This window comes from Lontra canadensis, unplaced genomic scaffold (genome assembly GCF_010015895.1).
Source record: "Lontra canadensis isolate GAN:19392208 unplaced genomic scaffold, GSC_riverotter_1.0 scaffold6, whole genome shotgun sequence".
In the NCBI taxonomy this organism is placed as follows: Eukaryota; Metazoa; Chordata; class Mammalia; order Carnivora; family Mustelidae; genus Lontra; species Lontra canadensis.
Window position 1 is genome coordinate 4,504,556 of NW_022631000.1, and position 14,213 is coordinate 4,518,768.

At 34.3% G+C, this 14,213-nt stretch overlaps 1 protein-coding gene across 1 annotated transcript; it reads left to right on the forward strand.

Moving 5' to 3' along the window:
* The first annotated feature begins 10,936 nt into the window (after window positions 1–10,936).
* Window positions 10,937–12,860, forward strand: LOC116864514 (ribosome biogenesis protein WDR12-like). Its single transcript, XM_032852092.1, has one exon. The coding sequence runs from the start codon at window positions 11,062–11,064 to the stop codon at window positions 12,331–12,333; it is 1,272 nt and encodes a 423-aa protein (XP_032707983.1). The 5' UTR covers window positions 10,937–11,061; the 3' UTR covers window positions 12,334–12,860.
* The last annotated feature ends 1,353 nt before the right edge of the window (window positions 12,861–14,213 follow it).

Genomic DNA, 14,213 nt, shown 5'->3' on the forward strand with positions numbered 1-14,213 from the left:
TCTATGTGGGCTCCCAGCTTACCAACTTAGAGGCAGTGTTCTCAGATGCCAGACCCTGTCTCCCTGCCCTAAATCTTCTAGCATAGTGTTAAGACCCCAGGTTTTGTTATCAACGCTTTCTCTGACCCACACCTCTTCCATTCTGATGATTTCTCCCATTTTTCTACAATTCAGGATCTCTCAGCATTTCCAGTGAGTGTTCCATGATAACTTCTCTGCTGATTGTTTGTTGTAATCCCCAATTATTTTCCTCTGTATTACAAAGGTTTAGATCCATTTTCTAAAATCTCTAAACTTTGAAATCCTAGAGTAAGGGATCATGCATGTCTTGTGTATTTATGACAAAATATTGCAGCCCAGTTTCAAAAGTTTTAATTTATTCAATAATTCTTTGAAGGCTCTGTAGCTTTTGCTACAATTTCTCAAAAACACATTTTCTCTTTGCAGCATACCCATCATATTCTATACATTTCAATCTTCATATGTTTCCTTGTTTGGTGCTATGTGTATATTTGTATTTCTGTGAAGAATTTTATCTGAATCAATCAATCTCTCCCTCCCTATTTCCCTTTCTCTCTCTACCCTGCCTCTTTGCTGTTCTGATGGTCTACAATTCAGCTGCCAGCTGCCAGCATGAACGTCACCTATCTTGAAGGTTCTACATTCCCTTCCCTATTGTTTCTTCAATTCTTTCCTATTTGTTATCTTTCTGGCTGAATTTGCTCAGGATGATAATAATTACTAATTCTCCCTTGAAATATATTCTGAAATTGGAGGAAAATGCCTAGCTCTTAGCAAGCAAAAACCTCTTAAATAATCCAAGCATTCTGTCTTTGTGTTGCTCATTTGTTTTGTAACTTGATTTAGACTACCAGCAACCATACACAATGTACTTCAAAGCTATTGGACAATCTCTCTATGGATTTACAAAACACATGCCTTGGCCCAGGGGTGATATTATTTGGAAAAAAAAAAAAAAAAAAAAAGTTAAGCAGCCAATACAACAGAGGAACTAGCCAATCCAGAAAAAGTGCAGCTAAAACCAAGAGCAGAGGCCTGCAGGCTACCTGCTATGACACTCTCTTTCAGTTGTAGTTTTGCTGGCAATGAGGAACCAAGGACCTCAATGTCTAGATGAGGGACTGGCTGCTTTTAGAAATGATTCTTTTAAACCTGATTGGAACCATTTTGATAGTATAACTGTTAAGTCTATGCCAAAGAATTCTTGCTTTTGTTTTTTTTTTTTTTTTCCTGGCTAAATTTTAATCCCGCGTTTAACTGCTTGCTGCTTATTACTTCCCAGTAAAAAAAAAATCCCAGACATCTTGTTACTATTCTCTAAACTGCCCTAAGGGCAAAAATTCACCTGGATCTTGCATTAATATTTAAATATGGGAGTCACACCCACCACCCTCTAAATTGGAATTCCCAGGGGAGGGGCCTGGGTAGTTAAAGCTTTCAAAATCCCTGCAGGTGGCACTTATCTTTATAAAGCTCATGAAATGGAGGCTTACTTGATGTGATCCTTACAACTTCATAATTTGGGCAGTACAAACTTTATGAAGTCTATTTTCAGAAGAGAAACTGAAGCATATGAAGGTTTCATAACTTAATATTAGGAACCAAGCCTTCTGTTTCTAATTTAATAGTCTTAGGATAATTAGATTGGATTATTTTGCTGCACTAAGAAGTTTTTTAAAATGGTAGCATTTCTCTTCAAATTTTGTCTTTGTATGCTATTTTTTTCTCTATGTCATTTTTTATTTCAGAAGATTACCTGTTGAAATACCATTTAGTATTATTTCTATTTGCTTCTTAAGATCAAACAAAATATTAGCCTCATTAGCAAAATAATAGGAGCAAAATTTTTATCATAAAATGTTATCCTAACAATAAAAGTTTCTTTTGTAAGTGACAATTAATACAAAATAGAGAGAATTTTTGTTCCCTAAAATGCACATGAAAGTCAAAGTAAAATGGAAATAATTTTGGAAAATAGTAGCTATTCAACCATCTCTGTTTGCATACTGTTTCTCCTAACAAAGTACTCATTTTATTGGTTTGCCTTTTGGAAATAATTGTGAAGAAATTTCTACCTTTTTGTGAAGGATTTCTTTTTCTTTCTTTTCCCTTTGAGGTTAAAATATAGTTTCTTATCAATAGAAAGCTGGTGTGTGCTAAATGTATACAAAGGATGAAAAACATTAATTGACAAAGAATGAATGAATGAAGCTAGGCAAAATAATATGTGGGATGAGACTGTGGTATGTATTCACTGAAAAACCCAAAGGTGGCCTGAAGAATTCAATCCAATTGGCTCTGCCAGTTTAAAAAAAAAAAAAAAAATAGATTTCCAGGGCCATCAATAATTGATCAAAAGACAGGAATTGCACTAAATTGAGGTGAACTTCCTGATGGAAAATGTCCTTGTTTTGGTATTGACTAGACCTTCCATGTAGAACTGGATATATTTGTGTGATTGTCAAGTCTAAATTCCAGGAAATTAGGACTCCATCATTAGGGTCATGGATCATTTTGTTTCAATAAGGAAATTTGAAATTTAAAATTAGGCCAAATAAAATAAGGTTGTTCCTGAGGATATAATTTTTGGCTCTGACATAAAAGATGTTTGAGTGACTAAACAGAAATTTGCTGAATGTTTTAAAGACTGTTGGGAGATATATGTAATACTAGAATGAGAATTTTTACTTATTTGTTTTTTGTGGATATTCAATACAGTTTTCCTCAAAATGAACCACATGTTGGAATTATTGTAGTGCTTATCATAAAGCCATATTCCTGAGGTCCTTTGAAAATGGTTAACTGACAAGTATGTCTATATTTATTGATAAGCATTCCAGATACTTATGCACAGTGAGGTTTTAGCACCACTGCTCTAACCTCATTGAATCAGGTGCTTTCCTATAGAAGCATGTTCTAAAAATTTATAAACAGATCTCAGTGATTCTACAAACATGCAACTTTATCATATGATGTGACGAGTATTGAAATAATTCCTCCCCAAAAAGACAGGACTGCTATAAAACTTGAAATTTCATTTTGTAAGATTTATTTCTTTTTAAGATTTTATTTATTAATTTGATAGCATGATCAAAAGTAGGCAGAGAGGCAGGCAGAGAGAGAGGGGGAAGCAGGCTCCCCACTGAGCAGAGAGCCTGATGCGGAGCTTGAGGCGGGGCTCGACCCAGGACCCTGAGATCATGACCTGAGCTGAAGGCAGAGGCTTAACCCACTGAGCCACCCAGGTGCCCCGATTTATCTCTTCAGATTAAACAAAACCATCTTTATACATCCTTTCCACTAAGCCTTCTATTAAGGGTAAGTCAATATCAATAATTTTGATAAAAATAATTTCAGTCCCTTTGCTGAAATCTCTCATCAATTCTCTTTTTTCCCCCATAGGCACCACAGGGCAAAGCATCAAGAGAACAAATGCTGTGATGGTTAAGACAGAATTACACATTTCCACCAATATTACACTTGTGTTTTGTCTTCTATTTAATCAGTCATGTGTACATGTATGATCGTACCTAGTGACTAATAAATTCTTGAAGGGCAGGACTGCTTTATTGATCTTTTTATCTCCAGGGCTTGCTCTACTGCTTAACACATGATAATTTATCGTCTGAGTAATAATATTGTTATAAAAGAATTAAGGCAAAGGCATGAGTTATTTTGGGGGAAGCCTGAACTACTGGGAGACTAAGGTATTCTATCTCAAAGGAGAAAGAAATCCAAGGTAGGATGAAAATAGCAGAGGACAGAATGCATTTTAGATTTTTTTTTTTTTTTAATTCTACTAGAAGTCAGTACTTCATTCAGAAATATGTTTTTTGCCTCTGGACCTCATTACTTTAAGTAAATACATAAAATGTGTGTGTGTGTGTGTGTGTGTGTGTGTGTGTGTGTGTGTGTGATTGATAACTGCATGATTTTCCTCTATATTAAACTTAGTGATTGCTTAAGCAGTGATAGCTTTCAAAACATGCATGTATTTCATTTTTTAAACAAATTATGCATTTATGTATAAGCCATTCACAATTTATTATTGTTTGCAAAACACTAAGGTAAACCTAGAGAATTTGGAACTAAATAGGTTACTTTTTAGAAGGTCACACAGTATCTTTGGTTAAAAATTGAGTAGGAAGCATCAAATGGGTTTGTGGTCTAAGATCAATTATTACTTACAAGACTCTATATTGGTGAACAATTTTTTGGCCATGACCATACTAGTTGCCTAACTGAACTCACAGGCTGATTATGAAGTGGGAAAGAAGCACTGTGCATTAAAACATTGTGTAGAAATTGAAACATATATATGTGTGTATACACGTGTGTGTGTGATAATTAGTGACAAATATTAAAATTACATTCATAGGCTTCCTTTGGGCTCTTAAGAAAAGTCCTTAAGCAGCATCAGGATCTGACATTCAGGTTTTTTATCACCTATTTTCTAGGTTCTGTATTCTGAGCAGTCATACTAGTGGCCAGAACAAGTGACATAAGATCCAAACAATAAAAGGATCAGACATTGGACTTTAAGGTTTGTTAAGCACAACCTTTTACAGTTACTTGCAATTGGCTTTGTCCCAATCTTGTTTTTAAACCTCTGAAAAAATGCTGATTACTCTTTTGATTAAGTTCAAATCATTTAATTTATAAATAGGAGGGAGAGAACAAGATCTGAATGCTTTGGAATTTAAATATTTTTATAAAATCCTGAAAGTCTAATTCTGATCACTTAAGCATATCCTTTCTCTGCTTTGTTTGATGTAGTAAGACTGACTGCTATTACTAAAATTTTTACACATTTATTAATCATTGTGTTAGGCTGAAAAATGACCTTCCCAAAGGACAATAGGAGGCCTATGCTCTAATTCCTAGAATCTGTGAATGTTATATTGCAAAGGGGACTTTGCAGAATGTTTAATTTAAAATCTCGAGATGGAAAGATTATGCTTGATTATCTAGGTAGGGCCAATATAATCACAAGGTCCCTATAAGAAAGAGGTAGGGGGCACCTGTGTAGATCAGTCGGTTAAGCCTCTGCCCTGGGCTCAGGTCATGATCTCAGGATCCTGGGATCAAGCCCTGCATTGCATTGGCTCTCTGCTCAGCATGGAGCCTGCTTCTCCCTCTCTCTCTGCCTGCCTCTCTACCTACTTGTGATCTCTCTCTCTGTGTCAAATAAATAAATTAAAAAAAAAAAAAAAAAAGAAAGAAAGAAGTAGGAACGTCAGGGTTAGAGGGGGAGATCTGTGACTTTTTAAGACCAGTTTTTATAGATTCCTATGTAACTGATATCATATAATATTTGTTTTTCTATGTCTGACTCATTTCACTTAGCATAATGCCCTCAAGTTCCTTTCATGTTGCAAATGGCTGGATTCCCTTATTTCTCATGGCTAATAATATTCCATAGTGTGTGTGTGTCTGTGTATATGGGAATATATATACACATACAAACAGACTATATATATATATATACACATATATATATACACATATATATACATATACATATATATATATACATGTGTGTGTGTATATATATATATATATATATATATATATATATAAAATCCTACAATGAACACAGGTGTGCAGATATGGAGATCTTGATTTCAGTTCTTCTAGATATATACCCAGGATTAGGACTGCTGCTAATGGTATAGTGGTAATCTTATTGCAATATAAAAATGTAGCAAACCAGCATATTGTAAACCTTAAGCCTACGCAATATTATCTCAAAAAGAAAAAGGAAAGATTGGAATGACTCAGTTGCTCACTGGGGGTCCACAAATCCAGGAATTTGAGCAGCCTCTAAAAGCTGAAAAGGTAAGGAAATGGATTCTCCCCTAGAGACTTCCAAAGGAATGCAGCCTGGTTAACACCTTGATTTTAGGGCTTCTGACTCCCAGAACTATAAAATAATGAATTTGTGTTACTTTAAGGTACTATATTTGTGATCGTGTGTTACAGCAACAATAGAAAACTAATACAGTCATCAAATACAGCCATAACTTAATTTCCATTGAAGAAGAAAAATATAAGTAAGGAATGGTTAAGAGTATGTCTATGGAATTGGAATGCCTGTATTTAAATCCCCTTTCTACCACTTACTGGATGTGTTACTTTGGCAAGAGTTTGTCTGTTTGCACAGGAGGAATAATAATCGAACCTATTTTATAAGATTATTTTTAGATTAAATGAACTAATACATTTAAAGCTATTGTGTAACTTACACTAAATTTTCATAAGCTCCAAATCATCATTAATCACTTTATTTTTGTCATTATTGAAGTTATGGTTATCATTGACTTATTCTTTAAATAAAAATCCTTGTATTTTTGCTCTAGAGTGGCTATTTAATAGAGACGTATTGAAATGTATTTTATCAAATCTCTGCTTTTGAGATCTCACAGTCATGAGAGAGAGGTAGAAATTACTGCAGTACAGGATAGAAAATGGTAAATGTCATAGATATGTCTCTTTCTTCCCATCACTTTGCTTCTGATTCTAACAAGTTTGATAGGTGGTATATTGTGTATCTGCCATTGACTATGGAAGTATCTCAAATATAGTGAATTTTTTGTCCCAATTATATAAGTAAAATTCTTTTTAGTTAGAAAAATAAATAAGTTATTTTGAGGGAAAAGAAGGCATTTGATTCTAGTATGTGTTGGATTGCTATCCATAAATTCTTCCCACTTTATGGTAAGTTACAGTCTCTAATTACCACATAGCTCATCCACCATCATACAAAATTGTCAGATATGGAGTCATTTCAGTACAAGTGTTTAGTTAAAAACAAAACAACCAACAATATTAAAAATTATGTTTATACCGGGTGGCAAACTACCTCTTCTGGTGAAAGCTCTCATATTTTTTTTTTTTTTTAGAATTATAAAATAATAGTCCCGGATGGTAGATAAAGCATCAAACAAAAAAGAATAATGATAATCTGAATCTATGTAGCAATTTTCCTCTAAAATCAACCTTCACAATGTTATGATGGATTAAACGGGTACCAATCTCAGATGTCATCTATAAGAGAAGGAACATTCAAAGTTGTATGATCCATAGTAAAAAAAAAAAAAGTAAAAGATAAACATCATTCCCATCTGAAAAGAAATTTAACAAGTGCTTTTGTTGTTCTGTTTTGATTTGTTTTGAATGCAGTGTTGTATTTCTTATGGACAAAAAAAAAATGACTTCAAAATAAGACTCAATTTGTATATATATGACTGAATAGCATTTATAGGTACCTTCACCTGGGCAAGATGTTAGACTATGGACATACCAGCCATTCTTACATTGACCTCCGTTAGCTGGTAGTCTACAATTTAGGAAGGTCACTTAAACCTTAAATGGCATATTACATGGATTAGTGTGGTTTGCTTTATCTCTCTGGAGACACTATCTGAAAAAAATCTATGGTTAAAAACCATGGTTTTGTTTGAAGTCAATAGAAAAGCATGAATCAGAAATAACAAAATGAGCCAAAATATTAAGATCACTATATAAAAGGGAAAAACTCAAGGGAATTCTAGATATTTCAACTTGTGTTTTTGGCTATGTAAGGTTCAAAGTTCGCATAAACTTGTATACTTATCTCTCCTACAAATACTCTCAAATTATAAATGAACGTATGTTGTTGCATCTATTTAAAAGATAACATTACATCATTACAATGCATAATCTTTGATGGTATTTGATATTTATTAAATATCATTTGAATAATTCAGACAAAAAACTATTTTAAAAAGTCAATATTAACAACAAAAAAGTTGTATTTTCATAAGAGGACAATTTGTGACCAAGTTACCTGTTTTAAGGAACTTAATGCATTGTAAATTTCACTGAACTTCTAGATCTTGGTGATGATTTGTGAGATTAAATTCATTCTTATATTCTACTGTTGTTTTTTTTCAGGTAAATGCAAGAGGCTAAAGGTCTTGGCTAAAAATTAAAACATTCTTTATGAGGGCACAATGCTATATACAAAATTTCGGCTGAATATGGTGTTTTTCCCAGACATATGTATTTGGGGAGGAGATCTTGACAACTACATGCCATACTTTGACAAACCATGGATAAAACATTACTTTCTAACCCTACAGTACTTTCAAGTTAAAATAATACAGACATGTATTAGAGTCTTGTAACACTGGTATTCTTTAGTTGCAAATCACAGAAACTGGCTATAACATCTAAAACAAAAGAAGTATTTAAAAAGGATTTTGGTATTAAGGAAGGCAGGGACTGCATGGAGCACTGGATGTTATACGTAATGAATCATGGAACACTACATCAAAAACTAATGATGTACTGTATGGTGACTAACATAACACAATAAAATTAAAAATAATAATAATAATAAATTAAAAAATAAAAAGGATTTTGGAGGAGTGAAACATGGATTTTAAGGTGAGAAATCCGGGCTCGAAATTGGACAAGAAATTCTGTATGGCGATGGCATTAGTTTTATAGCAGAAGGCATGAAGTCTGACAGCATCTTCTAGAATGAAATGAAATTGAGTGTTTATATCCTTTTGTGGCATGCTCAGGTTTCTGAGTCTATTGACCTTGGTTGAATCAAGAGCTCAAATCTTGCTAAGGGCAGAACAGTGTACATAATTAAGAGGCTCGCCATACTATACAGAAGAGAAAGACAAAATCTGAATGAGATTAGGAGGACAGAATGGCTGCTAACAAACCATCTTCCGCTCCCAAATCCAAGTGTGTACTACAGGTATATTCTCTCATTCTGACAGTTTTAAAAATTTTATAGCTAAGAATTAGGAAACTCAAATATTTCTTTCCTTTTTAATTAAGGTCTCATTAATGCTGGTAGCAGGAAATGGACTACCTGGGGTGACAGTGGGGAATGGGTAAAAGGTGCATTTTTTAAAGAATGAATTTATCTGAAAACATACAATTGTAAATAGCTCTCTTTAGGCTGGATTGATAATTAATTCTGAATCTTTTTTATCAAGTAAGAAGCTGGAGATAAATCAAGCCTCCTATATTATACCCTAGACACCCACCATCCTCAGTTGTGATAGATGCAGGCTAAATTGTTTGAATTTTTACTTAAATGTAGTTTAATATAGAATTTAAATTATATAAAATAGAACAATAACTAATTGCATAATGCATTATCTTTGCAAATAAATAATATATAATTCACAGAATCTATAAATGACACCCATAGAACTTTAATAAATTTAATTGTGTTACTCCCACCTATCAGTAATTCTATAAACACTTAAAGTCTAAGTCTTCATGAGATGAAATTATTTTAAACTTTTCTTATGCTGACAAACACAGACCTTTTTATTCTCCATTTACAAAGTGACATCTGTTGTATTTCCATTTTACTTTTTCAAAATGAGGTTACTTTAGTATTTTATTTCTTATTTTGTCAAATAGCTTTGCCAAAGATGGTGAAAATGCAGTCCCTGAAGACCAAAAATTACAGAAATGTAGACATAATGCTTTACATATGGTAGTTATATACTTAACATTTTATATTAAGTTATTTTAGACTTCTATTTCCCTCTATATTTTTTAACTCAACCAAACACAAGAAAAGTTTAAGCAAAAACAACAACAAAAAAATCAAGCCATTTTAGCAAGTAGAAAACTATTATTTTAAATGGCAGTAACAATAAAGTATTATTAAAATCAATTAGTCTTCCCATATGATCATCTAAATACATATAGTCTGTAACTCTTTCTACTCAATAACGACAAAAATGCAAGTAAAATACTGATCAGAGATATGTTGCTATTGTCATCTGATTACCTTAACATTATATACCTTCTCCCAACTGATACACAATGTCCATGCATACACACAGGTGCACAACGTACACATATACATGCACAACATACACTGGCATGTGAGGGGTGATGTAGATTTTTTTTTTTAAGGTTTTATTTATTTATTTGACAGAGATCACAAGTAGGCAGAGAGGCAGGCAGAGAGAGAGGGAGAGGGAAGCAGGCTCCCTGCTGAGCTGAGAGCCCCATGTGGGACTCGATCCCAGGACCCTGAGATCATGACCTGAGCCAAAGGCAGCGGCTTAACCCACTGAGCCACCCAGGTGCCCCGGGTGCTGTAGATTTTGATGTCAGACTCATCTAGGTTTAGAGCCAGCTCTATCATTTACTAAGTATGCAACTTCAGCTAAGCTACTTCTCTAAATCTTGGTGTCTTTATTTGAAAAACAAAGAAAGGCACCATTCATGTTCTTAGTAAGGGTAAAGTGCTCATATTACAATTTACTATTGTTGGTACAGTACTTTTAGGAGAAATTGTAGTTGTGATATTAGTAAGTGTCCATGGTTTATCCTATGTATTCAAAAAGTTTATTTCTAATAATAATCAGATAAAAACATCTTGTTGAGAGATCATTCCTGGAACATAGCACATATAAGAAAAATAATTATAAAGCCTAGGATAAAGCATAACTTTGACAAATCCTGAGGCAATTTTGTCGTTAGAACTACATATTTCTTTTTTCATTTTAATCTTTTCTTACTTGCTTAGTTATTACAGAAATCAGAATATGAGAACTCAGCAGGACTACTGGTGACTACTGATGAATTTTAGCAAATAGGGACAGATGACACAAGGTCCAAAACATATTTTGTTATATTATTACAATAAACTATTTTCATTTATCTGTACACCCTTTATCACTGCAATTAATCCAGGTTCAAAATTCAATTTTATTGATGTTTTAATCAATAGGATTCCAGAAAGATACAATGCTATATTAAGAAAGTATATAGTTTTAAACTGTGACCTTGCTTCCCATTTTTCTCCATTTCTTTATTAAAATGCCTATGTCTTACTGCATGTCTGACATCACAAGAATCAACAGTTAAATAACAGATGCCAGAAGACTGCATCTTCTCGCGTACCTGTGCAAGCTAATTTTGAGCTGCCTCTTTTTGTAACAGACCAGAGCGCCTGTTGCCTATCACCACTTACGCTTCTGTAGACAAGTCTTGTGGGTACTCCTCGCCATGGCTCAGCTCCAGACACGCTTCTTCACTGACAACAAGAAATACGCGGTAGATGATGTTCCCTTCTCAATTCCTGCAGCCTCTGAAATTGCTGACCTTAGTAACATCATCAATAAATTGCTGGAGGCCAAAAATGAGTTCCACAAACATGTGGAGTTCGATTTCCTTATCAAGGGTCAGTTTCTGCGAATGCCCTTGCTCAAACACATGGAACTGGAAAACATCTCCTCAGAAGAGGTTGTGGAACTGGAATATGTGGAGAAGTACACTGCTCCTCAGCCGGAGCAATGCATGTTCCATGATGACTGGATCAGTTCCGTCCAAGGGGCAGAGGAATGGATCTTGACTGGTTCTTATGATAAGACTTCTCGGATCTGGTCCTTGGAAGGAAAGTCAATAATGACAATTGTGGGACATACAGACGTTGTAAAAGATGTGGCCTGGGTGAAAAAAGATAGTTTGTCTTGCCTACTACTGAGTGCCTCTATGGATCAGACGATTCTCTTATGGGAGTGGAATGTGGAGAGAAACAAGGTGAAAGCCGTGCACTGCTGCAGAGGTCATGCCGGAAGTGTGGATTCTATAGCTGTTGATAGCACGGGAACCAAATTTTGCAGTGGCTCCTGGGATAAGATGCTAAAGATCTGGTCTACAGTTCCTACAGATGAAGAAGATGAAATGGAGGAATCCACAAATCGACCAAGAAAGAAACAGAAAACAGAGCAGTTGGGACTAACGAGGACTCCCATAGTGACCCTCTCTGGCCATAAGGAAGCAATTTCTTCAGTTCTGTGGTCAGATGCTGAAGAAATCTGCAGTGCATCTTGGGACCACACAATTAAGGTGTGGGATGTAGAGTCTGGCAGTCTTAAGTCAACTTTGACAGGAAATAAAGTGTTTAATTTTATATCCTATTCTCCACTTTGTAAACGTTTAGCATCTGGAAGCACAGATAGACATATCAGACTGTGGGATCCTCGAACTAAAGATGGTTCTTTGGTGTCGCTGTCCCTAACCTCACATACAGGCTGGGTCACATCATTAAAGTGGTCTCCTACCCATGAGCAGCAGCTGATTTCAGGTTCTTTAGATAACATTGTCAAACTGTGGGATACAAGAAGTTGTAAGGCTCCTCTCTATGATCTGGCTGCTCATGAAGACAAAGTTCTGAGTGTAGACTGGACAGACACAGGGTTACTTCTGAGTGGAGGAGCAGACAATAAACTGTATTCCTACAGATATTCACCTACTACTTCTCATGTGGGGGCATGAACATGAATGATAAATTTGACTACAGAGATTGTTTCTGTATATGAAATTGATAAAGAAGCCTCATATTACATCAGTGATGGTTCAGAAAGCAGCCTCTTTAAGTTTATACAATGTTTTCACCCTTGATAATAGCGATCACTGTCTTTTTCTTTATTTTGTATTTATTATACAATAGTTTGTGTTGTTAAAATATAAAACGTGACCTGCCCTCTCTGCCATAACTCTTAAAGCTAAACAGAGTTTTTTAATTTCCTTTCACAGGTATTGCTTTGAAGTAACATTTGCTTTTGAAATGCGGTAAAAGCATATATTAAAAATAGAGTAATTTCCCAGTAAAATAGAGATTTTATTTCTGTTGGGAAACTTAAGTTTTCCAATGTTAGCTGTTTAAAAAAAGTATCTTAAGGAAATAAATTCTAATAGAGAAAAAATTAGAAATACAATTTGTTTTAGGTAAGATAAGTGATGTCTAACTATAATAAGACTTTGTGGGTATTCAGAACATTAAAACATGTAGATGCTGCCAATTAAGAGTTTGTTGACATATTTTAAGTGAAGTATTAAAGATATGTTAGATATGTATTAAAGACTTATTAGAATCCTTTGTATTAAAGATAATGTTAGAATCCTTTAGAAATTGCATACAGATTTCATGGTAACCAGGAATCTTTCTCCCCAGCCTTTCCTTGCATAGAATAGAATCTTTAGATAAAACCTTCCAGTCAGTATTAGATAATAAACATTCTATAAATTTAAAAAAAAAAAAAAAAACAAAAAAAAAACAGATGCCAGTTTCTTTTATGTCTAGCTCGAAGAATATTCCCTACAGAAAAGGAGACTTCTCTAAGCATATCTGAGCTAAAGATACAAACTTTTCTCTGTTCTGGTCTTAATTATTCAAGTCTAGGTTCCAGGCTACAGCAGTTTTAATTCAGAAATCTCATTTCTTTATTAAAAATGAAAAAAGTAATCTTAAGCAAGAGTTGTTTAGGAGAAGAAACACAACTAAGAATTAGAAAGTCTGGCCTAGCCCTGAATCATCTTCAATCTATCTTGGTAACTGTGAGCAAATAAAACTTATCTGCTCTGTAAAATGAGAATATTTGGTTAAATTATTTCTAAGCATCACTCCAATGTTAATGCTTCTGAGGGAAGAAAATCTATCACCATGTGTTATCTTAATGTAATTAATATTTTTCATAACATAAACACTGTACACACTTTACATGTACATTCATACTTATAGATACACACATGTTCTCAAATCTCTCTCTCTTCCTTAGCCAGATATTGAAACCTAATACTCCAATAGTCTCACTCTTATTAAGCAAAAGATAAATTTAAAAGGATTTGTCATCAGATCAGGAGGATTCTATGGCAGATTTATTTCCCTGGGGAAATATATATGCCAATGATAGAATTTTAGGTCTGACTTTGCATGGGGATGAAATGTCTATTTGTGGGTTTTTTTGGCTAGTAAAAGAAAAATGGATGAGAGGCCATTTATCATCCTGTGGGATGAAAAGTGCTCAGCAAATGCTTAAGTAAAATTCCCCCTCCCCATTTAAGATACAAGTTCTCCTAAACCCACATCTACTTTTATTATTGATTTTTATCTTCTTTGCCCTCAAGAAATAGCAAGAAACATGTTCAACTATAGCCTGGGGGAAAATAGGAAGGAAAAAAAAAAGTAACATCAGCAAAATATCCTACTCTGGTGAAAAGGTTGACTTGATGACCTAATTGGCCCTTCCTAACACTAATTTATATGACTGACAGTTAAAACTTCTTGTGCTAGGTGGAAACCAAATTGAGCACCATACTAGAGAGGGAAACAACAGCCAAATTGAAAGGTTAGATGTGCTTGAGTCTGAATTTGC